This window comes from Oncorhynchus keta, chromosome 8, assembly GCF_023373465.1.
Source record: "Oncorhynchus keta strain PuntledgeMale-10-30-2019 chromosome 8, Oket_V2, whole genome shotgun sequence".
Lineage (NCBI taxonomy): Eukaryota > Metazoa > Chordata > Actinopteri > Salmoniformes > Salmonidae > Oncorhynchus > Oncorhynchus keta.
Window position 1 is genome coordinate 10,058,084 of NC_068428.1, and position 22,867 is coordinate 10,080,950.

At 40.7% G+C, this 22,867-nt stretch overlaps 1 protein-coding gene across 12 annotated transcripts in view; it reads right to left on the reverse strand.

Annotated features, from left to right (window-relative positions):
• adgrl2a (adhesion G protein-coupled receptor L2a) overlaps positions 1-22,867 on the reverse strand; it is a 187,851-nt gene that overhangs the window by 12,587 nt on the left and 152,397 nt on the right. For 6 of the 12 annotated variants that reach the window (XR_008140754.1, XM_035774596.2, XM_052523436.1 and 3 more), the window contains 12 exons: positions 22,622-22,660; positions 20,723-20,906; positions 19,837-19,959; positions 19,215-19,420; positions 14,490-14,663; positions 13,664-13,873; positions 12,653-12,873; positions 11,956-12,022; positions 5,243-5,334; positions 3,870-3,914; positions 3,545-3,571; positions 2,753-2,921 (listed from right to left, as the gene is read on the reverse strand). Coding sequence is in view for 11 of the 12 variants with exons in the window: in XM_035774596.2 (XP_035630489.1) it covers positions 2,753-2,921; positions 3,545-3,571; positions 3,870-3,914; positions 5,243-5,334; positions 11,956-12,022; positions 12,653-12,873; positions 13,664-13,873; positions 14,490-14,663; positions 19,215-19,420; positions 19,837-19,959; positions 20,723-20,906; positions 22,622-22,660 (1,557 nt within the window). In the remaining variant the exon portion in view is untranslated. The remainder of the gene's footprint in view (positions 1-2,752; positions 2,922-3,544; positions 3,572-3,869; positions 3,915-5,242; positions 5,335-11,955; positions 12,023-12,652; positions 12,874-13,663; positions 13,874-14,489; positions 14,664-19,214; positions 19,421-19,836; positions 19,960-20,722; positions 20,907-22,621; positions 22,661-22,867) is intronic. The other 6 variants (XM_052523432.1, XM_052523435.1, XM_035774600.2 and 3 more) reach the window with 4 other exon arrangements.

The window sequence follows — 22,867 nt, forward strand, 5'->3', positions numbered from 1 at the left end:
TGTCCCCCTCAACAATTGAAATAGGCACATTCAAACAGGCAGATATTCAAAACCAAACTGCGAAATATTTTCACCCCAAAATTATCTAGATTTTGTCATTACAACAAAATTACATAAAACATTTAATAGAAATTATTTCTGAATGTTAATTCTCTAAAAGATAACATGCTAGCAATGCTTGGACCATACATTAGCTTACTCTGGATACATTTTGTTTCTGAAGAGGGATTGAAAGGGTGGTTGTTTAAAAAGAAAAGTATATTCATAGCAAATCAGCCAGCATCTGATGGCAATCAACACTCCACTCATATTCTTCCAACATAACCTTCCCCAGGCTTTTGAGAACAACGTGAGCCAAGTCTGAAAGCAGAGGCTATGCTAAGCCTACATTGTCTGTTATCCTATATATTTGTAAACTCAAATAAAATACAAATACAGGAGTCATGAACAAAGGATGGTTCATTATGCTCAAAACTACATTGAAATATGTTTAGCGGAGAGTGGAGTATGTTAAGACATTTTTTTACATTCACATCACTACGTCTAGGGGAAGATAATATTCTATAACATATAAGATAATAAGATATCTAAGTACAGTGCCTTCGGAAAGTATTCACACCCCTAGACTTTTTCTATATTTCATTTTGTTACATTATGACTTTAGTCTGTTTTTTTTATTAAAAAGGTTTTACAATTTTTATTAAAAATGTAAAACAGAAATATGTTATTTAGATAAGTAGGTGAATCCTGTTTCCATTGATCATCCGTGAGATGTTTATACATCTTGATTGGAGTCACCCTGTGGTAAATTCAATTGATTGGACATTATTTGGAAAGGCACACGCCTCTCTATATAAGGTCCCACAGTTGACAGTGTGAGTCAGAGCAAAAACCAAGCCATGAGGTCAAAGGAATTGTCCATACAGCTCCAAGGCAGGATTGTGTCGAGGCACAGATCTGGGGAAGGGTACCAAAACATTTCTGCAGCATTGAAGGTCCCCAAGAACACAGTGGCCTCCATCATTCTTAAATGTTTGGAACCACCAATACTCTTCCTAGAGCTGGCCACCTTGCCAAACTGAGCAATCGGCAGAGAAGGGCCTTGGTCAGGGAGGTGTCCAATAAGCCGATGGTCACTCTGACAGAGCTCTAGAGAACCTTCTAGAAGGACAACCATCTCTGCAGCGAAAGCCCAGACATGAACCCAATCTGACATCTCTGGAAATACCTGAAAATAGCTGTGCAGCAACTCTCCCCATCCAACCTGACAGAGCTTGAGAGGATCTGTAGTGAAGAATGGGAGAACCTCCCCAAATACAGGTGTGCCAAACTTGTAGCGTCATACCCAAGAAGACTCGAGGCTGTAACCGCTGCCGAAGGTACTTCTGCAAAGTACTGAGTAAAGGGTCTGAATACTTATGTAAATGTGTAATTTAAATTTTTTGGGAATTAGCAAAAAATTCTAAAAACCTGATTTTGCTTTGTCATTATGGGGTATTGTGTTTAGATTGATGAGAATGTATTTTTTTTAATCCATTTTAGAATAAGCCTGTAACCTAACACAATTTGGAAAAAGTCAAGGGGTCTGAATACTTTCCCTGTATCCTTGAAATTAGACAGAATTAATGTAAACACAACAGTTTTGAAAACATAGCTTGTCCAAAAATAGTGGTCTCAGTATGGGGTAAATTGAGCATAGGAATTTGGTAAGTTGAGCCGCCTTGGGGTGTGGGTAATGGTGCTGGTAGGTCAAAGTTGAATTCAAGGAATGGGGGTTTGGTATATTGTATATCTTAAATGTATGCCTACATTCAGATATAGATCTCTGTCTTCAATATGACTTACCCTTCCATTTATTGACCAGTTGTCTGGGACATGGATGTTGTTTCGATGTGCTAATTCGTAGGCAAGTTCTCTACATTTGAGGCTACTAAGCCCATGAAACTGGTCTGCAAGATTATTGATATCGGTAGCAAGCTCAACCTTCATTTCATCAGATAAGAAGTTGCGCACCTCTGCTGCTCTGTTATAGACTCTCTTTCGGACAGGTACATGTTTGTTTTCTTTTTTGTCAATGTACCTCTTCAATGTCATTCAGACTATATTTCATCACTTGCTGCTGTTCAAATGGACTTCTTCCCTTCTCTCACTTCCTTGGCTTCTCAAGAACCTCAAGGGGGGCTAGACCCCTGCTTGTTTACGGTGCATGATGATGTCTGCTCTGTAACAAAAATCTTGAGTTCATATGCATGACACATTGCACAAATACTATGCATATTATGGATAAAACTGACAAAATGTAATAATAATTTGTATGGGATATTGTGGCCATTATCTCAATTTGCCCCAAGGCAAAATGTTGACTTTATTAGCCCACACAGGTACAAGGATGCACTTTCATGCTAGGTTTAGGACCTCATATTGTAGCTTATAGAGAACCCAACTGATATACAAAACAATCTTCAAACTTTTGTTTAGATACAATTATCATGAAACTCATAACACAATAAATACATTTGACTTTTCTTTGGTTTGTTCTTTTACCGACTCCATGAAATGATGACCTCTTCCTAAATATTTGGTTACCTGATTAATTTTGTGTATGGTCTCCTAGAAACAAAGGGTGACTCAACCAAACCTTTGGCTCAACTTACCCCACTCACCCCTCAATTGTTTAATGTGACAATTGATTCAGTCTCACGTAGTGTTTGTGCAACATTATAGTACAAACTTATAAAGGAAGCAAACATACTTTTTTCTGGAGAAGGCAGTGGAAAATGAAGATGAACATTCCTTGGAAGGTGTTGAATATTGTGAAGAGGTAGGCCATCACCACAGAGGACTCGTTGATAAAGAACAAGCCGAACGACCACGTCAGTCCCATCAGGCAAAGCAGTGCAAACGCCCCCAGGACCCAGGATCTGAACAAACAAATACATTTTTTTTAAAGGAAATCCAGAGTGAGGGGGATATTGTGTTCTCTTGGAATAACGATCAATCTGTGCTAGCTAGACCATGACAGGTGGACAGACTGGACATCTACACCGGCAGATTCAGCCAAGGAGTCCAAAAACTCAGACCACATTCACACAATGTTTATGGGACACGCGAGCTTGACTACAGATACTGTTCTTTTGGTATCATATCATATCTGGGGAGGGGGGAATCAATCTCGATAAAAAATATTACCTGCGTTTTGTCTCTCTTTCAACAAGTCTTTAATATATTTATTATTTCTATAGGAAAGCCTGGAGCCGGTTGTGTGAAGGTCCTATGGAGCCTTCAAACACCTTCACAGGTGAAGACACACAACAGCAAACTGGATAAAGACAAGACGGACGGATGGGCGAAGAGACATGGGGATGTGAACAGTAAGGAAAGAAAATGAGGAGCACCTTGGAGTGATCACAGAGAGAAAGAGAGAGAGAGAGAGAGAGAGAGAGAGAGAGAGAGAGAGAGAGAGAGAGAGAGAGAGGCAGAATGGTGAGAAAAATCAACTACAGGCTGAAGAACAGTCTCAGACTTCTGAGGCTAATGTCCTTACTTGATAAATGGTTTATTATCTTCATAGCTAGAGAGCATGATAAGCGGGAAAGAGAAACACAAATTAGATCAGACGCATCACAGCGTGGTTAGTTGGCATTTTGAGGCAGAGATCTTCACCTTTGATTTTAGGAAAATTACGAGGGAATGAAATTAAGAGGCTAACAAGTAGCGAGAGTCTGTGTGTGTATTTGGCTGTTGATGAAATTACAAAATGTGCAAACTGGTCAGTTCAAACCACTTGCGTGCCGTTCAATTTGTGTTTATATCACTATGTCCGCTCTGCGATGAAGACAATTTGGGGGAAATGTATGGTGAAAGCTTACCCAGGCAAATCGGTATTATAGTAGCCGTCACAAACGCGATAATTACTGGTGTGGAAGACAGGACAGAGAGAAAAGAAGAAACGCAACAGGAAGAGAAACGAGAGACGCTGCAGATTAGCTTTCCCTTTGACATGCAACATGCAATGACACTGGTGCTATGCTGATTCCCATCTATGTGGTTGACTAACCAAAGTCCTTGAGGATTGGTGCAGACAACAGAAGACCACAAGAAGACAACAGAAAATACAGTAATACTTGTACAAATATTGCTTGGAGGAAACACGTTATGCGGTGTAGTTTCATTATGCACCAAAAAGACAATATCCACTAGTGATTCAACTGCAACGTGAATAGAACACATGCAGAAATAGAATGTGAGCAAATGTGCACATTTAAAACACATAATCACCTAATGCATTTCATTAAACATTGCAGAGGTGAACTGGATGTCTATTGGCACTACTTATGGTAGTGTTTTTTGACATTTATAATAGTAGTAATTAGACCACTAAAAATAAATGCCTCAATGTTCCTACACACAGTGGGATGGAGCTGAGATGATGTTGTAATGTCATGGTGTGAATTGGTTAGGGTTAGGCTATGCAACCAAGCCATGGCATCGGAAACGACACTCCCTAACCAACAAACCAAAATGCCCATGTCTTTCAGGAGCCCCTGTATTCTGCTCACTTATTTCAAGCACAATATATAGTTTTTTTTTGTCAATGATAAACAATCAAGACTTTGGAAAACATTTACTTTCCCCAAAGCAAAACACGTAGCAAATGCAGAGGTGACTGAGAAAACCACACTCGTTAAGGTATGGGGAGGGAGTGGAGTTAAGGGAGGGTGGACTTCTTTTCTAGGACTCAAATTGTCTTTGTTGTCCCATGGGAATCACATGACAGTGCTTCCACTCACCCCACCCTGAAGCCCTAACAGCGTATACAATGAGCCAGAAGCTTACGAATGGTTTGTGCCATGCCAACACAATCCAGTGGTCGCTGACACAGAGGAATACAACAAAGACTAAAGACCATTCACAGAGTAAACGTTGTCATCATTGCAGGACGGTCATGCCATAATCCCCCACCCGAAACCACCAGTCTCTGTGTAAAATATGATCTCCCTGGAGATCAATTGGAATTCCTCTGGTCAATTTTCTGTATGGACGATTTAAATGTGTACCAGATATAGATACATTAATGCTACCGACAAGGACACAAATTCGACGTATCAAAAACATTACCTCTACAGTACATAGAACATTTTTACCATGCCATACAGTACTATTGTCTTTATGGGTTTGTGGAAATATCTGTTTATTGCCAAGAATATTGGAAAATGTGCATTTACCCAGAATCTCTACTTACTTGATGTTCTCCAATCTGCTGGAGTCTGGTTTCAGAGTAGTGGAGTGCTTCCCCATTTTGTACATGGTGATGACCAGGAAGATGAGATTGAGCTGTCAAAACAGAGTAATGGCTTTGTTAATTGATGGAGATTAATGGCATGGTGAAGGAGAAAAAACTGTTAATTTGTCTATAACTATTAAAATAGGAGTGCCTTCCCGAGCTTCTCTCATCCACTGCCCTAATGTAATAGACATCTATCGTCCTGCAAGACTCAGACAAGCAGACTGGCGCCAAATGTTGTGTCATTCTATATCAATAAGACCATGAACATGCATTAAAATCCATCGCAGTCCAGCCAAAAAACACAGCTACAGTCTGGCAACTATAAAACGCTATATGGTACGCAGTATATTTCTTCAATTCCTGTGCAGGAAAATAGACAGACAGGCAGGGAGGGAGAGATTCCCATCACTTTCACTTCCTTGTTTTAATACCAGATGAAATCCTAAGAAAGCCAGTGGTACATATCAAGTTCAGAGTGGTATACTGTGTGCTGTATCTTTCAGCCCTTACAAATATATCAATACCATGATTTAGAGACACAAAGAGGGAGCTGCATGGGCCAATCAGGAGCAGCTCCAAATTATTTACTCCTAAAACTATCTATTCTGAGACAGAACCGGGTCTCTGACTCTTGAACGCACGCACATACGCATAGCCTACTGTCTACACTACCGTTCAAACGTTTGGGGTCACTCAGATTTCCTTGTGTTTGAAAGAAAATCAAATGTTTTGTTCATTAAAATAACATCAAACTGATCAGAAATACAGTGTAGACATTGTTAATGTTGTAAATAATTATTGTAGCGGGAAACAGCATGTTTTTTTATGGACTATCTACATAGGAGTACAGAGGCCAATTATCAGCAACCATCACCCCTGTGTTCCAATGGCACATTGTGTTAGCTAATCCAAGTTCATCATTTTAAAAGGCTAATTGATCATTACAAAACCCTTTTGCAATTATGTTAGCACAGCTGAAAACTGTTGTACTGATTAAAGAAGCAATAAAACTGTCCTTCTTTAGACTAGTTGAAAATCTGGAGCATCAGCATTTGTGGGTTCGATTACAGGCTCAAAATGGCTCGAAACAAAGACCTTTCTTCTGAAACTCATCAGTCTATTCTTGTTCTGAGAAATGAAGGCTATTCCATGCGAGAAATTGCCAAGAAACTGAAGATCTCGTACAACGCTGTGTACTACTCCCTTCACAGAACAGCGCAAACTGGCACTAACCAGAATAGAAAGAGGAGTGGAAGGCCCCGGTGAACAACTGAGCAAGATGACAAGTACATTAGAGTGTCTAGTTTGAGAAACAGATACCTCACAAGTCCTTAACTGGCAGCTTCTTTAAATAGTACCCGCAAAACACCAGTCTCAACATCAACAGTGAAGAGGCGACTTGATGCTGGCCTTCTAGGCAGAGTTCTTCTGTCCAGTGTCTGTGTTCTTTTGCCCATTAATATTTAATTTGTATTGGCGAGTCTGAAATATGGCTTTTTTTTCCAACTCTGCCTAGAAGGCCAGCATCCCGGAGTCACCTCTTCACTGTTGACGTTGAGACTGGTGTTTTGCAGGTACTATTTAATGAAACTGCCAGTTGAGGAATTGTGAGGAGTCTGTTTCTCAAACAAGCCGTTTCCAATTACAATAGTCATTTACAACATTCACAATGTCTACACGGTATTTTTGATCAATTTGATGTTATTTAATGGACAAAAATGTTGCTTTTCTTTCAAACACAAGGACAAGTGACCCCAAACTTTTGAATGATATTGTATGTTATAATCAGGGTTCGTACAGACATTGGCAAGTCAAATTCAAGGACTTTCAAGATATTCTTCAAGCACTAAATTGCCATTTTCAAGGGCCTCGATTTTATATTTAAAAGTATAGAAAAAAACTCTCGCCCAAAAGCATGCAAAAAGTGTCATAAAAGTATACATTACAACTAATGCATTTTATAGTTCTTCCTAATGGCACTATGCATTTGCATTCAAATTATGATGACATTCTAAGTATGACAGGATAATATGGACATTGCCTGACTAAATAGATTGCATGCGTGATGATTTGTAATGCCTACCCGTAGAGGTGTTGGCGATACAAGCACACTGATAACGCCTGTCCACGTAGGCTAAGCAGTAGCATTATGCTCACCCTCGCCATTTGAGATGTTCTAGGGGTTTGTGTCATGGTTTTGAAATGAGAAATCTCAACCCCCAAAATGTTTCACTTTGTATTGGAACGCTTTGTATGGAAAGCCAAGTTGAAGCCAACATTGTCGTCCTCACAATAACTGCACATGGTTTTACCGCAAAATAATTAACAGACGAGCGCAATCCATGTCAATTGAAACGACGGAAACAAACAAACGTGTCTCCCTCTCACAACAATTGATCAGAAATAACATTTCTGGATAATTATATTGAGCAGTCCGAGCATATAAATCAGCTCCAATAATTTCAAGGACTATTCAAGGACAAAATAGAGGAAATGTCAGATTTTCAAGGTATTCCATCACTTGATTTTCTGAGCTCCAAATTCAAGTACTTCAAGCACTCTGTGTGAACCCTGGACGAATGTAGAAAGACTGCTAATAAATTATAGAAACAAACAAACAACCAACAACAAAACATGTTTGTTCCACTAATATTAACCTTCCACATCTTGATTTCAGAAATGACAGAAATTCTGGTGAGGGGTGATTTAACTATATTAATTTTAAATAGTTTACTTAGTTGAACATGAACAAAGCTCAATTGTCTCAGGTTATCTTCTGAATGCTGCAAGAGCAAATGAAAGAGAAAAAGAGCGTGAAAACACCAATGTGAAGGAATGAGACGAATGGAGGAGCTTTGTGAGCTCCATAATGTACTGGACATGTCTGGCTGTTCATTCACGCTCCCCTTGCGCTCTACTGCACTCTGCTATGAAAGGAGTAGCTAGGTGATCAATATCTCCCCCTCCCCCACCTAATCAACCAGTGGAGTCACAGAACAATAAGCAGAGCATAACAAGCGAAGGCGAGAAAAAAAAACATAAATGGAGCAGCTCCTTTATATCATGGACTTTCATAGTGATGCAGCGTTTTGTTTATGCCGCCATCAAACAAATCATTTTTGTCACTTCGCTTGCATGAGTCGGGCACTTGGAAATGCCTTTCACACACCCTGGAGTGGTGACATGGATCCAATGAGACAGAGGACGGAGACAACAGTACTTTAAAGGACCCTAGCTAGCATAGCACATGTTCACTACCCCCACCAACATGCTTTCTCTGCCTTCCCCAGGGCCCAGTCTACCTAGTGAGAGTGGCAGCCTGCAAGCTACTAGGCCTGGGCCTCTCTCTCTCTGCTCTGAATCATCACCGCTAGCCAAGCAGAAGCATCTCTGCCACACTGGGACCGAGGAGAAAGCTTTTTCCTGAGCGGGTATGTGTCGAGTGTGTGCTACAACCCTGAACTCCTTGTGAACTGGGGATGAAATATTAAAGGTGCAGATGGAGCTGTCCGGATGATAGGAACTGCTTGCGACGTGTCATGATCCAAAGTCTTGCTGTTAAAGCATCTCAGGCATACTAATGGTTTCCCCCCACCACTCATTACTTCCATGTTCCTTCTTCATGGAGCTAATACCCTCTGTGCCCGGAGACAGGGCCAACTAACCTCTTGCCTGAGAACAGGGCTGAACAGAGTGCTTCTTCAAGCTTCACTTCAAGTCTGGGCTTTAAGACGGCTTTCAGGGAGGTGGGGGGAGTAAAAAAAAACTAGGGAGGAAGAGGAAAAACAACATTTTTGTGAGTGCTTTTCACTGAGCCTGACCAACTCGGGTTAGACCAAAAGTTACACAGCGGGAGAGTATGGTGTTCGAAGACAGGAGCTGTGGCTGCTGCAGCTAGCCACTGAATGTGAGATTGGATGCTTTTTTTGTCTGTCTGTGTCTTCCTCTCTCCTATCTCATTGACAAGGACAAAGCCAATTTGTTGAGGAACCAGGGTCGCAGGTTGTGGAAAACCTTGCTCCCACACATTCCCTTGAGATCCCCTACCCTTGTGCTTCACCGTTTGTTGTCAATTTCTGCAAAAAGTAAAAAAGCAGCATTACGATACCTCCCTCCGCTAGAACTGCAAATCCTCATTCCTGTCCGACATTAGCACTGCAACAATATATCAGTTTTGTCAGGGTCACCGTTTTATCATGCAGGTCACTGGGACCCAGATTCCGGATTATCATCTCAACAGCCAACACATTTTTTCATGCAAATAATTCTGAAACCAAAGAGAATAAGAAAAAAAAAACATGTCCAATTTAGAGAATAACTATCTCACGCAGTTGGCAGAGCATTTGCTGACACGGGGATAAATATTTGACACACCCCCTTTTAATTTGCAATTTAAGGGAATTGTATTATATTTCTCCACTGAACGGGTAAGTCGTTCGTGTGTTACAAAGCCTGGCTGGACAGCCGTTGTCATAAAGCAACAAAGCACCGCAATAAGATGCGGCAAAGAGGAAGCCCTCCTTCTGGCAGCTGTGTTCTCACTCAGGGAGATCAGCGCGTCTGTAAATCCAGCCATTACGCCCGATAATGAACACAGCGCTGAGCAAATATTGCTCTTCCTCCCTCTTCACAGGAGACAGTTTGGAGACTGTTACCATTCACCTGATGTGAAAGAGGCCAAAACAATAGACAGTCAAAAGGGCTCTGACATCCGATGAATGCCACCAGCAATTTCTTATTTCTTTTTTTTCCAAATGGGAAAATAATACTCCCCCGGGCCTCTTCCCTGGGAGCCATCGAACCTCCATTGATCGAGTTGGAGATAATAATGTCATGACCAGTAAATAACGCTTGAACAGCACATACATTGAGTGAACAAAACAGTAGGAACATTTGCTCTCAGAACAGCCTCAATTCGTCAGGGCATACAAGGTGTCGAAATTCTTCCCATGGTGACTCCAATACTTCCCACAGTTATGTCAAGTTGGCTGGATGTCCTTTGGATGGTGGAACATTCTTGACACACACAGGAAACTGTTTGAAAAGGTGTGAATAACCCAGCAGCATTGCAGTTCTTGACACACTCAAACCGGTGCGCCTGGCAGCTACTACCATACCCCGTTCAAAGGCACTTTAATATTTTGTCTTGCCCATTCACTCTCTGAATGGCACACATAAACAATCCATGTCTCAAAGCTTAAGAATCCTTCTTTAACCGGTTTCCTCCCCTTCATCTACACAGATTGAAGTTGATTTAAAAAGGGATATCAATAAGGAATCATAGCATTCCCCTGGATTCACCTGGTCGGTGATGTTTTTTTTGTAAGGACTTACAGACTCACGGTCAAAACATATAGACAAAGGTTGCTAAAACGGGAAGAGGTCTGTCCATGATAAGGCATTGCTCTGCTTTCTTCACATCTCAGTCAACCAGACAGGTCCCACAGGCTCTAGTTTAGTCGCACCTGGACTATTGCCCAGTTGTGTAGCCATACAAAGAGGGACAGGTAAATTGCAGTTGATCCAGAACAGAGCAGCACATATTGCACTTAGATGTACACAGAGGGTGAATGTCAGGGAACATGCATGTCAATCTCTCTCGGCACAACGTTGAGGAGAGATTGACTGCATCACTAACGGTCTTTGTGCAAAGGTACTGAACTGTTTGTTCAAGCAGTTAGCACACAGTTCGGCCACTGTTGCTGGATCAAATTCCCGAGCTGACAAGGTAAAAATCTGTCGTTCTGCCCCTGAGCAAGGTAGTTAACCCATTGTTCCCCAGGTGCCGAAGACGTCTGCACCTCTCTGATTCAGAGGGGTTGGGTTAAATGCGGAAGACGTATTTCAGTTGAAGGCATTCAGTTGTACAACTGACTAGGTATCCCCCTTTCCCTTATCAGTACAACACAAGACATGCATTCCGAGGTCTCTTCACAGTCCCCAGGTCCAGAACACAGGCTAGGGAAATGCACAGTATTACATAGAGCCATGACTACATCAAACTATCTGCCACCAAAGGAAACTCATGCTAGCAGATAAAATAACACCTTATGGCACCATGGGGACTGTGAAGACACAGACTTGTTTTATATATTTTGTATTGTATTTTGCACTGTATTATTTATTGTATTATGTAGGTGGGTGACCTTGCACGAATCCTTGGCGTGTGCGAGCTGCAACGGAATAAAGGGCAGGAGCCATCTCTTGTTTCTGAAGCGTGGGGCAGAGGCAGGATATTATCTAGTGTATATTATGTGTATTATGTATATTATGACTATTATATTATGTATATTATTTGTTGTGTTTAGTTTCCTGTTTGGACCCCAGGAAGTGGTTAATTCTGAATCCCAATAAATACTACTAATACTACAGCATGGAGGCATGAAAAGAACTGAAATGTTTTGTATTTTGTGTCCTCTTTGTTCAACAAATGGATTTGAGCAGGAAACGTTGGGTTTCACAACAACAACCAAAAAAAATTCAAAGATACTATTTGACCTTATGTCTTTTCACACTGTGGTTGTTGTACATCTCATCGGTCCTTGATAGAGACAATTGCGAGTAACTATGAACATACTGTATCAGTGTGGCCAATCACTGAGGAACATTTTTCTCTCTCTCTTTTCCTATCTCTCTCCCTCTGCCTCTCAGGAAAAGAACTAACTTACCATGATGATGAAGGTGACAGGTCCTAAAAAGCTCCATATGAAGTGATTGTCCACTCTTAGCCAGCAACTACGATGGAAGATAAAACAAATATTAGGAATCCGTAAAACAACAACACACACGTAAGAGGAACAACTAAACCCAGTCTATCAACAGCCTCCTTAGGCCAAATATTAATGCACGGGCATGAAATATGAGGACAAAAACGTACCCTGCCCCTGTTAACACATGGCAGTTAGTTTATTGTCAATAATCAATGGAAAAGCCACCTAAAAAAGCCATCTAAAAACAAAGTCCCACGTTGCAGTTACATGGTTACACAAGACAAAAGTGAGGACTCTAGCCTCAACCCTGAAGCTTAGCTAAAATACTATCATTAATCTATGTAAAAGCCTTTTTCCAGACAGCACTCCTCTCTTTAAGAGAGCATTTAAAAACAAGAGGTCGCAGGAGGGTCTTTGAACAGAAAGGCATTAATGTTGCCATGCCCCCCTAGAAACCACAGTGTTGCGTCTGTCAGGCTCTTTAAAATTACATAAAAAATGGATCAGTCCATTCCAGGAAGGGGTCCCAGGTACAGACAAAAGCAACGACAGAAAATATATTTCTTAGTCACAGGGCTGCGTATACACACGGACTAAATGGACTAAGACAGTTTTTTAGAGAACACAATAGCGGAATTTTTTTATTTTTACGTACGCTTTCTTTGTCCCGTAGCTCCTGTAGTCGATAGCAGCAGAGACACCCACCACAATGGCTGGGAGAAGGTATCCAGATACATAGTAGTACTTCTTCCTTGAATGTTCACTCTCGAAAACTTCCACCATCATCAGGTACAACTGAACGCCCTCCAAACACATCCAGGAAAACGAGGCCAGGAAGAAGAAATGCAAAATCCCAGCGACGATGGAACAGCCAACCTATAGTGGATGGATTCATCGTTTCAATTGATCAAAATACTATAGATAATAACTTGAAATAAAGTAACAACTTATGAGGAATTAACTGAGCAGCAACATTCCATGTTAATCTTCTCAAATCCCAATGAAAATGATGTCATTTAATTGAGTGCGATTGTCATTATACAGTGGTTATGTGCATTTCAATGTAAGTAATGAACAGAAGTAAAAGTTATCACGCTTCCCTTTGAAAGACAAGAAAATATTCAAACACACTATGCTCCGTACAGGTTCGCTCAAGTTCGACCTTGCAGCTGGCTGCTTAAAATGACAGTTGTCTTGAAAGGCTAAGTGCTGCAGGCTCCATGGTCAACCTATTTGAATGACTTCTGGTTTTGTCCTTTCATTGAGCCTTGGTTGTACAGTGAATACTGACTGTGTGGAGGTGGAAGGTACTATGACTACACAAAGGCCATGGAGAGAAGAAGAACTAAAAGAGAATACAGAGGAAATTAAAGAACTAAAAAGCGTACAGAGGCTGTATTGAGTGTTTCAGAACGTTCTAAACGAAAGCTTTCAGTGACGAAGAAAAAGGTGGAAAGTACTGCATGACATCCCTCCTCTGTAATCCATATTAATGGTGCTGTCTGTCTGACCCATGCCATGCAGAGGACAAGTACTGAAGGTTAAACACAACTATGTTTGAAAGTCACATGACTTTCACATTGAAGGGTTTTTAGTTTGGGGTGCAATAGAAAAATATACATAAAATAATATATTCACAAAAAAGTGGTCAATCTGTGCTGCTTACCTTGGGTTCGGTCATATCAATACCGATTAGGAATATTAACTCGGCAATGAAGAGATTGATGCACAGGTTCTTGTGGATGGTGTTGCGATCGCTCTGCAGGCCCCGGAAGAAGCAGAAGGTGAAAATGCTGATGGCCAAGCACACCAGCGAGACAACGATGCCCACCCGGGTGATGACAGTCAAGAGTAATTCGTGCACTCCAACTTGGCCCTACGGGGATAACGGATGGGGCATATTAATATGCCTGTTTTTGTCAATAAAAAATAGAGGACGGCCAATGCTTCCATACTTCATTTCGGCAAGAGCCATGGGAAAATTACTTTTCTATTGCATAGGAGACATGAGGAAATAAATGCTCAGCAGCCATCAATCATGGACAGAGCCCTTCAGATGAGTACAATTAGCATCTGATAGAGGACAACTGACTGGGTGGAATTTAAAGCAAGGCGCTGTAGTTAGGCCACGTCGTATTAACTCCTACACAGGCTTTTTTAATTCCTACAACCTGCATACACCTGAAAAACATGATATTTTAAACATGGAGTATTAGGCCTATAGACCCCCATGAAATACACTTTGTGGTACAATAAAATCATTGAAATTAATGGGCTTTAGGAAAATGAATTAATCTAATGAATAGAGGGAAATAAAGATGAAAGATGATACTGCAAATCTACCAAAATGTACATTAGAAATAAGTGTATTTAACTATTTCATGTGTTATCATCTGTGATTTCTTTGTACTTTTAAATTGGTTTAAACTATACAAATAGTTTTACCCAAGAATAAATCAATTAATAAATATACCAAAACAGGAGCTGCTTACCGAGATTTCCCGATGTGCCATGAGAACTGCAAAGTTGGTGAGATGACTGCAGGAGCAGGTGGTGTGGGTCTTATTGGAGCCCAGGAGCTTGCAGCCCTGGGTGGACCAGTATCCCATCATGCTCCTCTCCGAATAATTCCAAAAGGAGCAATTGGAGTTGAAGTAGTGGTCCATCTGATGATAAGATTAAGTGTTGAAATAACTGACTGTCCAAATCACAATTTGTACAGACAGAACCTATGAACTTTTTTCCACTCGCATAAAGATACTGAACTGATAAAGGGGAGGTGCATAGGTTGCCTACTTACTAAATCTACCAAGGCAATACCAACAGGACCCTGAACAGCTTCTACCCCCAAGCCATAACACCACTAAATAGTTAACCAAATAGTTACACGGACTATCTGCATTGACCCTCCCTGTACTAACTATTTTAACTAATCACATACACTGCTATATGTACATATCTACCTAAATTACCTCATACACCAGCGGCAGGTAGCCTAGTGGTAGCCTATAGTCCCGACACGAATCTAGAGTTGCTACCCAAGCCGGCTGGTCGTTTGTTCTATTGGTTCGGTTGCTAGAGACGAGACCCAGTCGTTCAGTCTTTTAATTCAGTATCAATGGATGCAACCCAGTCTTTTGTTCTAAATTGTTCTTTTCCCCTGCTTGCTAGCTAGCCAACTACGGCTAACTTACAAAAAGTGCAACCAAAATAACAGCAAAGTAGACAAATTTGCATTTGTTTAAGCTGTTTTCTAGTACATTTATTTGGATAAATCAAGAATGCGCTAATGAGGAGCGATTTCGCATGGCATAGAAAATGTGCCCACTCATCAGGACAATGTTGTTCCGAGGAGCTAGCCAACAACACAGCTAAAACAATCACTTCAAACTGAAGCTGGAAAGACTGCAAACTAGCTGCACTTTGTTTAGGTTTACACTTTTTCAATTTACATTTCTTTGTATATATATATATATCCATATGATCCCAGCCGATTCATGATTTTGACTGGTTGAGAAACGCTGCCTGCCTGTTTGTTCCTCATGTTATTATTGTTTCTTTGTACATTTGGCTTGTCTTTGGAAATGAACAATTTCCTGGATAAAGAACGGACTCATGCGTAGCCCTCTGGGAGTCCATCTTGACAACTTTAAAAGACATAGTTTCGTCTGACATTGTATGTCTAATCTATGAGTTAGTTTGTTCCTCAATAAAATAAATGGGAATAATTTATATCCTAATGTTGATATAGACAGTGCCATCAAAAACTATTCATATCGCTTGACTTATTCCAAATTTAGTTGTGTTACAGCCTGAATTCAACAGGGATTACATGTATTATTTGTCTCACCCATCTACACACAATACCCCATAATGACAAAGTGAAAACAGGTTTTTAGAACATTTTGCAAATTTATTGAAAATGAAATGCATTACTCCTTTACATAAGTAATCACACCACAGAGTCAATACTTTGTTAGAAGCACTTTTGGCGGCGATTACAGCTTTGAGTTGTCTTTGGGATGTCTGTATCAGATTTGCACATCTGAATTTGGGGATTTTCTCCCATTCTTCCTTGCAGATTGTCTCAAGTTCTGTTGAGTTAGATGGGAGCGGCAGTGAACAGCAATCTTGAAGTCTTTCCATATATTTTCAATGGTATTCAAGTCTGGGCTTTGGCTGGGCTACTCAAGGACTTTCACATTTTTGTTCCGAAGCCATTCCATTTTCATACCACAGAATCTTTTCATTAACTTTCACATGCCATTTTGCAAACTCCAGGCATGCTGTTGTGTACCTTTTTCTCAGGAGTGGCTTCCATCTGGCAACTCTCCCATAAAACCCAGCTTGGTGAAGAGTTGTAGATACTGTTGTCCCATCTCAGCCAATAAACTATGTAGTTCTGTCAAGTGGTCATTAGGTTCTTGATCACCATGCTGTCTTTCTTGCCCGGTTGCTCAGTTTGGTCGGACGGCCAGCTCTAGGCAGAGTCTGGTAAGTTCCATATTTTTTTGATTTCCCAATGATGGAGAACACTGTGCTCTTTGAAACTTTGAACACTCGAGAAACTGTTCTATACCCTTCCCCAGATACAGTTGAAGTCGGAGGTTTACATACACCTTAGCCAAAACCATGTAAACTCAGTTTTTCACAATTCATGACTTTTAATCCTTGTAAAGATTCCCTGTCTTAGGTCAGTTAGGATCACCACTTTATTTTAAGACTGTGAAATGTCACAATAATAGTAGAGAGAATTATTTATTTCAGCTTTTTTTCTTCCACAATAAACTTCCCACAATAAGTTGGGTGAATTTTGGCCCATTCCTTCTGACAGAGCTGGTGTAACTGAGTCAGGTTTGTCGGCCTCCTTGCTCGCAAACACTTTTTCAGTCCTGCTCACACATTTTCTATAGGATTGAGGTCAGGGCTATTTTGTCAATATATCCACATAATTATCCTCCCTCACGATGCCATCTATTTTGTGAAGTGCACCAGTCCCTCCTGCAGCAAAGCACCCCCACAACATGATGCTGCCACCCCTGTGCTTCACAGCTGGTATGGTTTTCTTTGGCTTGCAAGCGTCCCCCTTTTTCCTCCAAACATAACAATGGTCATTATGGCCAAACAGTTCTATTTTTGTTTCATCAGACCAGAGAACATTTCTCCAAAAAGTACGATCTTTGTCCCCATGTGCAGTTGCAAACCGTAGTCTAGCTTTTTTTTATGGCGGTTTGGGAGCGGTGGCTTCTTCCTTGCTGAGCGCTCTTTCAGGTTATGTTGACATAGGACTCGTTTTACTGTGGATATAGATAGATACTTTTGTACCTGTTTCCTCCAGCATCTTCACAAGATCCTTTGCTGTTGTTCTGGGATTTTTTCACCACCAAAGTACATTCATCTCTAGGAGACAGAACGCATCTCCTTCCTGAGCGGTATGACGGCTATGTGGTCCCATGGTGTTTATACTTGGTTACTATTGTTTGTACAGATGAACATGGCTTGTGGAGGCCTTCAATTTTTTTCTGAGGTCTTGGTTGACTTCTTTTGATTTTCCCATGATGTCAAGCAAAGAGGCACTGACTTTGAAGGTAGGTCTTGAAATACATACACATGTACACCTCCAATTGACTCAAACTATGTCAATTAGCCTATCAGAAGCTTCTAAAGCCATGAAATAATTTTCTAGTATTTTCCAAGCTGTTTAAAGGCAGCCAACTTGGTGTATGTAAACTTCTGACCCACTGTGATTGTGATACAGTGAATTATAAGTGAAATAATCTTTCTGTAAACAATTGTTGGGAAAAATACTTGTGTCATGCACAAAGTAGATGTCCTAACAGACTTGCCAAAACTATAGTTTGTTAATAAGACATTTGCGGATTAAAATTCCTACAATGTGATTTTCTGGATTTTCTTGTCTCATTTTGTCTGTCATAGTTGAAGTGTACCTATGATGAAAATTACAGGCCTCTCTCATCTTTTTAAGTGGGAGAACTTGCACAATTGGTGGCTTACTAAATACTTTTTCCCCCACTGTATACCAACGTGATCGCGATTGTCTTTACCGATCTAAAACAACACATACATCTGTGACGATTTAGGCTAGAAACAAGTGGTAAAATGCAAGAGGAAGACGCAAATCTGATACACATGGTAAGATCTTTACTCTATGACATTCAGAAGCTGACATACGACCTTCTAAAGTTGAGGACTCAAAGAAATTGGACATTGCTTGGGAAGTAATCTTATACAATGTGTGATTCTGTTGGTATCACTTTCTGTAAAACAGAATATGTATCATTCAATTGAAGGTTCATGTAAATTATCATAAAACATATTTGGTAGCGGAATAACATTTTGGGAAATCGGGTCTAGACTTTATTTTCCTTATTCATTAAATGTATTATCATCATTAAAATAGTAATGAGTCTTGTTAGACTATGTAGAAATGCAGGAAATGAGCTTCAAAACCACATTTCCTAGGTCCCTCAAATTAAACAAAATGATGGTGTATTTAATATAGGCTCTCTCAATAAACAATGATCTAAACCAATTTAAATGTAAATAAGGGGGCCCTGGGGATTTCATTTTGGAAACCACTGCTTTAAACCCCTTATTGTTTTATATTTAACTAGGCAAGTCATTTAAGAACAAATTCTTATTTACAATGATGGCCTACCCCAGCCAAACCTGGACCAATTGTCTGCTGCCCTATGGGACTCCCAATCACGGCTGGATGTGATACAGCCTGGATTCAAACCAGTGTCTGTAGTGATGCCTCTTGCACTGGGATGCAGTGCCTTAGACCGCTGCGCCACTCGGGAGCCCATGCTCCTTTGATACCCCTCTTTCAAAGTAACTGATATCTCTTCTTTGAGCCATGTAGCTACAATAATGGCCAACTGGGTATTTTTATACATGACTCTAAGCATGATGGGCTGTTTTAATTGCTTAATTAATTCAGGAACCACACCTGTGTGGAAGGACCTACTTTCAATATACTTTGTATTCGTCATTTACTCAAGTGTTTCCTTTATTTTGGCAGTTACCTGTGTATGCCATTTAGACTATGCTTTTATCCAAAGCAACTTACTTTGTACTTTTACATTTTACCTAGCCAGGCATTTATAATGAATTAAACGATTTCTGCCTGCCAGGCTCTTCTCTTTCCCAGCGGTTTTATGACCTCTCCATTCATTTAGCTTGGGAAGACTTACGTCAATGTGTTCCAGGGTGAAAATCACAGGGTCCGTGATGAACACACGACTGGACTCTTTGTTGATGGAGGCGGCGATGATGTCTGAATTTACGGCCACCGACACATTCCGCCCATAAGCATCGTTGGACATTTTGATCGTGGCGTTGTCAGTGCTGAGAAACTGCCCAAGGTTTTTGTACATAACAAACACCAGCTTGGCAACACCTGAAGAAAGGAAAAACAGAATAGGGAAGCGGCTAGGAAAACATGTTCCTTCCAAATAAAAGCAGCAGTAACTGTAGTGTTAAAAAAGAGGGCTGAGAATAAAAAAAACGGATTAGACCATCGGGGAACATAAGTGGGCCTTGTCAGTTATCTTCAGAAAATATCATGGTGCTGGGTTTTAGGGTTCAAATCCTTAGTGGTCGCTCCTATCTAACAGTCCCACTGAGTAATCACTGTGCATTGTCAGTTTTGACAAGCTGCATTGACAGACCGGTTCGTCAGACTCTTCACCTTTTCATAGACACTGGAATGGAACAAAAAGTCTGAGCTAACACTCACACCCGGGATAAACACCCGCATGCAGCTCTGCCTGTGAATGAAGTGAGATTTCTGAGAGGGAAGTGTATGGGGTTTACCATTCCGACTGTTGAGCTTGACAGTATTGGAGGACAGCTGGATAGAAACACCACCCTTGCTGGCCTGTGGAAATTTGAAATCCTGAACCTGGCCGTCCGTGCTGAGCACATACACATCCAGGACTGGGGTTTTGTTGATGAAGGGGGAAAAAAGAGACAAGAAAAGAGAGAGACCGGGAGAGAGATACCAGACGTTACAGTGTGTTTTGAGTAAGACGAGGGCAATAAAAAAGACAAATGTTGATGCCCAGAACGTGGTTGCTTACATTCCTAAGGCGAAGCAAGAGTGCGGGGGTGTTAGGTACTACAGCCACTGAAGACATTGTTCAAGTGATTCTATGCAACAACAATGTTGCTGCCGAGTTAAAATGTCAGAACCAAGGTGATCCTTTAGCTCCTGTTGAGTCCCTTTGTGGGATACAGTACACTTGTGAAAACCCGGTGAAAGACTGGATGTACAAGATAAAACTGCAGCATTTGAATAAAAAAAAAAGAAGAAATGTTGTTGCAATGCACAGTGAAACATTTTACATTCATTCCCTCTCATGTCCCGAGAGCTTTGAGGTGAAAGGAGGAGACAGGGTCTAGACACTGTTTTTACTAGGTCTCCGCAGTAGGGTAATGTTCACATTAATGTATATAATTACAGGGTGCCGACCTACGCATTTATAAACTAAACCAAGTCCTCCCAATCTATTAACCTGGAAATTGTCTGAAATTCATCACTTTGTTTTACATGTACATTGTGACTGAACTCATTGAACAGACTCATTTTCTTTCTCGTCATGAGTAGTTGAAATATGCATAAAGCATCAAAAACGACTGATTGCGTTCAAATCACTGGCCGTGCTTTATTATTTGTTTTCCCGGGAATTCAATTACTTACTTATATTATCAGCGGGTACTTTCACAATAGCCGGCTCCATTAGGTTGTCGGCAAGGACGAACGCTCCTTCCTCTAGGGTATCCAGTAACATAGTAGCAGCGTGTGTCTGTTCCGTGCTGTTCATATCATGCCAGGACTTCAGAGCCTCTGGTCTTAGAAGGTTGTCAACTGTGTCTACAATGGCCTGTGTCCATCAGAAAAAGAGATGTGTAAGCATTTGTGAAAACATTCGACTACAGTAATTGTCATAAGCAAAAACAAAAGAGGGGAGTCATATGAATAGCTTTGATAATGCATGGCGAAGCAATCCCATTGACATATTATGGACGATCATAAAAAAAATGTTTGGGGTTTTGAGTAAGTGCTAAACAAATGCTCCACACAAGTATCTTCTCTGTATCGATGTGGTGTAAACTCTTGTGATTTGCTGTGCATTCAAGCAGATAATTGAATATGTTTTAAACTGAGGGGTGTTTCAATGTTTCTTGGACACATTTTTTTTTAATCAGCTAATCTTTATAATGTATTGTATAATAAACATTTAACACTATTAAACAGCTCAAATCATTGAGAAAACCAAAACATTATGCATTTTGAAATATTAAATCCAAGCTGTTTAGCCAGTCGCTAGAACTCCACAGGCAGTAGATAAAGTACATACAGACGCTAGTGGGATCTCCTAAAGAAATGATCAAATCAATCAGACTAATCAGGTAATCAATGGGGGCCCGATTCCTCTAGCTAGCACGGATGGCTAATGTGACTTCCCATCAACTATATTGTATGTCAAATACTGCCGACACAGCATCCCACTCACACACACTGTCATCTAGTCACATACATATTTCAAATCTTCTCTCACTAACAAAAAATAGACCCATGTGCCACAGAAACATGCAATGCACTGGAAATTTGCAAAAAAAAAAAAATAATAATATGAATGAGATGACGATAATGAGACATTTGGGGAGAAAGGATAGTAGCTATTAGCTAAAATTCTTCTTTTTAACAAGTATGGCCATCTAATGACTAATTAACCTGATCAATTTTAACACCGTCCCTGAGGATCGATCTGGATGTCAGAGAGCTTGACTTTGGAGGCAGGTGGAGAAGGATGTTGAGAAGTCCCTAATGGCCAGAGGAGCGATTATGGCCAAAATACTTAGAGCGGCAGGCCACTGGAACTATTAAATGGAGAAGGACACAAATTGGTTTGCCCCCACCAGCCTTATTAGTCCAATGGAAAGCGCAGATTTGTGCCTCAAATATATGACACAAATTAAAATCTGTGCCCTGATGAATGAACAGTCATGAATTAACATGCTAAAGGTCAGAGTGTGGCCGAGGAAGACAAAGGTTTGAATACATCACAGGTGGAAAGAGAGTCTTAAGTACAGCTATCCTTAGCACTGTAGCACTGTAATGGGCTTTTCTATTGAGGAGACTCGCAGAATCAGAGGTGACTGTAAAAAGGAATGTGTGCCTTAAAAGACACACAGGCTAACTTTATATAGGAAATGACCCATATTTTAGCCATGAAATGCAGTTTGTGAATCACTGTGTTACATATTTAGGCATGTACATTCTTAAAGCCAAAAGAGAAAGGACCATTCAATGGAAGACAAAGATAAGTGAAAAACAAAAACAAATCCTCCTGTAAATATAAGGGAGAAAATAAGTTACATTGGTAACTGCCAATGATGTCTCGGCCACTTAGCGTGCACCTTTGGCACAATTATGGCTGTGTGGAAGCAATTACTCCAAAATGCAGGAAGCACAGAGAGAGGGGGGAGAGGCTACATGACAATACCGAGGGTACATGCTGCTGAGCAGGGGAGTGGAGGTGAGGGAGGGAGGTGCAGAGAAGCAGATTGTGGTACATTAGCATAGATCAGATACCTTCATGTATGCCCTGCATGTCCTTTCTCGTTTTTGAAGCTTTTTCATTAGGTAGAAAAAAGATAAAACAAAGAAACACACAATTAGCAAAATGTAGAAACTTGTGAACAAGTGTTAAAGGCTTCGATTATTTTCTGACTGATCACTCCCCCCCTTTCAGCTGGCTTTCTCCTTCCTCATGCTTTAGGCTACGCAACCTGCAGGTTCCAGACAAAAGAGCCCTCACTTCCATTTGTGGCATGATGT